The following is a 3,065-nucleotide window of genomic DNA, read 5'->3' as shown; positions in this document are numbered from 1 at the left end:
CTACTGATATTGTGAGATATATTGCCTACTGCTAAGAGCCAACTAGCATATTTGCTTTTTAATTTTCTTTTTACATACTGAAAACTATTCACTGTGGATAAGGAGAGCTTTCAGAATTTGCATGTTTAATTTAATATCTTCCACATTGATTCTGTTATTTTTTGTTTGTTTGTTTTGCTTTTTGTTTTCTAAAAGAGAGTCGCTTAAGCTAGACTCTTAATCCTAGACTCAAGAATTGTGCCTGCCTTGACTTCCTAGGTAGTTACAGTTAACACAACCACCAATTACATGGCATGAAACATTTAAATTTATAAACTAAAGTTTTTTTCAGTGGAAATCTTAGTATTTTGCAGAATTAAGTGAGTAAACACACAAAGTATTCAACAAGATGGTACTTTTTCTATTTCATGTACTTCAGCTGCTTTTATGAGCTAAAAATTACATTCAAAACTATATTTTCTCATTTACAAAATACACATGTGAAATTATTTCTTTAAAGTTATGCATTTTCACTATATGAGGAAATTCCATTCTTCCCCCAATGATATCATTTGGCTATTGTAGACACACTTACAGTCTTGTATGTTTAAGTTAACACACTTGAATTTCTTGAGGTAATTGGGTATGTAAGTGACAAAATAAGAGGAATTAGAAGTGGACAATGGTCATGTAAATCACTGCTTCTCTTGTCATCAGAGAAAAGTAAGGCAAAAAAAAACTATTCTATGTGATTTCCAGCACAGAAGTCACAATGAAAGCCTTGGGGTGTAATAACCACACATTAACAACACTGTTGACAGGAGTATAGGGAGATGGCGACTTTATAAATTCCATTTGAAGCCGGGCGGTGGTGGCGCACGCCTTTAATCCCAGCCTTTAATCGGGAGGCAGAGGCAGGAGGATCTCTGGGAGTTCGAGGCCAGCCTGGTCTACAAGAGCTAGTTCCGGGACTGGCACCAAAGCTACAGAGAAACCCTGTCTCGAAAAACAAAACAAAAAGTAAAAAAAAAAAAAAATAAATATATAAATTCCATTTGGTAAAAACCAAGTACACGCCCAGGACAGGCTCCAAAGCTACAGTGAAACCCAATCTCAAAATAAATAAATAAATAAATAAATAAATAAATAAATAAATAAATAAAACAAAAAAACAAATGACAAACTAAACTAAAAACCAAGCACACAGAGAACTATTTGTATTCACCTAAACTAGTTAAGTAAATACATGTAAAACTTCAGTGGTGCGTGGGTAGCAAAGGGAGACTGGAGAAAAGTAAGCTATGATTTCAACTTGTTCTATCTGTGGCCCGAATGAGTCTAATCCTTAAGTTCACTGAGTCACTAGGAATTTCCTGCAAAGGAAAACTCCTCTGCACCTTCGCCAGACTCAAACCACACAGAAGGGGTTTGCTGGAGCCTCAACTGCAGGTTTGGGTGTGGGCTGCAGGTGCCTGGAGATCACTGTGCACTTGCTGCACAGAAGTAGATGGCTGAGTCTCCAGGCTGAGAATCTCTGATGTGCAAGGAGAGCTGTTTATCACTTTTCCTAAAGAAGACTGTGAATCGTCCATCTTCCTTTTTGTTCGACACTGAACGTATGTCTATCAGTAATGCAGGGCCTTCACCAGGGAACTGCCGGTACCATGGGAAGTAGTTAAATGCACTGTTCTCATAGGTGCAGTTTAGAACTGAAGTCTCTCCTTCCCAGACTGTCAGAGATTGTAGGCTTTGTCTGACCTGCTGCTGGTCAGATCTCTCCTGCTGGCCACTCACCCCTGTGTAGAGAAATAACAGTTGTCATTAGGTTTCCTGTATGTCCTACCTGATTATGGTTTCATCATTCATGATTTTGTCTGGTTCCCCAGTTATTTCATGCCTCCAAATTAATCTTATATCCTGGATATTCTCTTCCATGACTTACAGGCTAGGTGAAGCATTAAGACTAATAATGACGCTTTAAGGATTTTGTCCATTCTTCCTAGAAGCTTGTGAAGTACTCTGGTGGCCTTTTATCTCCCCAGAACACAGACTTCAACTTCACAGTGACTTAGTACTTTCAACAGGCTCCGCCTCTTACAAACACTTAATTTAAAGCTAATTCTGATGTAGGGAGCACTTCCCCGTTTTGCCCAAATTCGTTATCACTGAAAATGCAGACATTGAGAATCAGAAATCCCCTTATTGTAATCCTACCAATATACAGTGATGGTGGACATGTAAGCTCATCTAGCCACCAAGAATATCATTGTGGATTTTCTCGAAAAAAAAAAGAAAAAGGACAAGAGCAAGAGAGAGAAGAAAAAAGAAAAAAGTAAAGAAAGGAAAGGAAAGAAAAATGAAGAAAAAAGAAAGACCAATGATCCAATGAACATTTATTCAGGAGAGCTGAGGTCATAATATAAGAGAGACACCTTCATATGCGTGTTCATGACAGTACCACTCACTATTGCCAAGATGCAGCTGCAGCCTAGGTACCAACTGTCAACTGAAGAATGAAGAAATTACTGTACCTGAGGTAATATTCAGCCACAAGAAAAAATGAACTGGCGCCATCTGCTGGAGAAAGGTGGTATTGAAGGACATCAAGTAAAGCAAAATAAAGCAAACATATAGAGACAAGTGACACATATGTGTTCTCATATGTGAAAACTAATAAAAATAAGGAAAAAAGAAAGTAAAGATGATCTGAGAATAGAAGTTATACAAATGAGTAAGATGAGTGGGAGAGGGAACAGGGAAACGGAGAGGACCACAGAAGGGGCGGCAAGATGACTATGAGGAAATCACTGCAAATACATATAACAAAATTTTACAGCAAACCCACTGTCATATACTAAAATTTTACAGCAAATCCACTGTCATGTACAATTATTGTGTGCTGATGATTATGGCAATTATATTATTAAAGGAAGGATCTGGTGTAGGAGTTCCTTCTGTTTGTGTGTTGCTTTCATTGGTTAACATTGGTTAATAAATAAAGAAACTGCCTTGGCCTAGTTGATATTGCAGAACTTAGGTAGGTGAAGAAAACAGCACTGAATTCTGGAAAAAGGGCAGAGTCAGAA

At 37.8% G+C, this 3,065-nt stretch overlaps 1 gene segment (V, D, J or C); it reads right to left on the bottom strand.

Moving 5' to 3' along the window:
• Positions 1-1,458: 1,458 nt before the first annotated feature.
• On the bottom strand, positions 1,459-1,973 carry LOC126509703 (T cell receptor alpha variable 23/delta variable 6-like). The segment is given in 2 exon segments: positions 1,459-1,775; positions 1,922-1,973. Coding segments are annotated over 2 exon segments (369 nt in total).
• Between the last annotated feature and the right edge of the window lie 1,092 nt (positions 1,974-3,065).

This window comes from Alexandromys fortis, unplaced genomic scaffold, assembly GCF_014885135.2.
Source record: "Alexandromys fortis isolate MF-2015 unplaced genomic scaffold, M_Fortis_MF-2015_v1.1 scaffold_87, whole genome shotgun sequence".
Lineage (NCBI taxonomy): Eukaryota > Metazoa > Chordata > Mammalia > Rodentia > Cricetidae > Alexandromys > Alexandromys fortis.
Note: the sequence above shows the minus strand (reverse complement) of the source record. Positions and strands in the feature narration are given on the sequence as shown.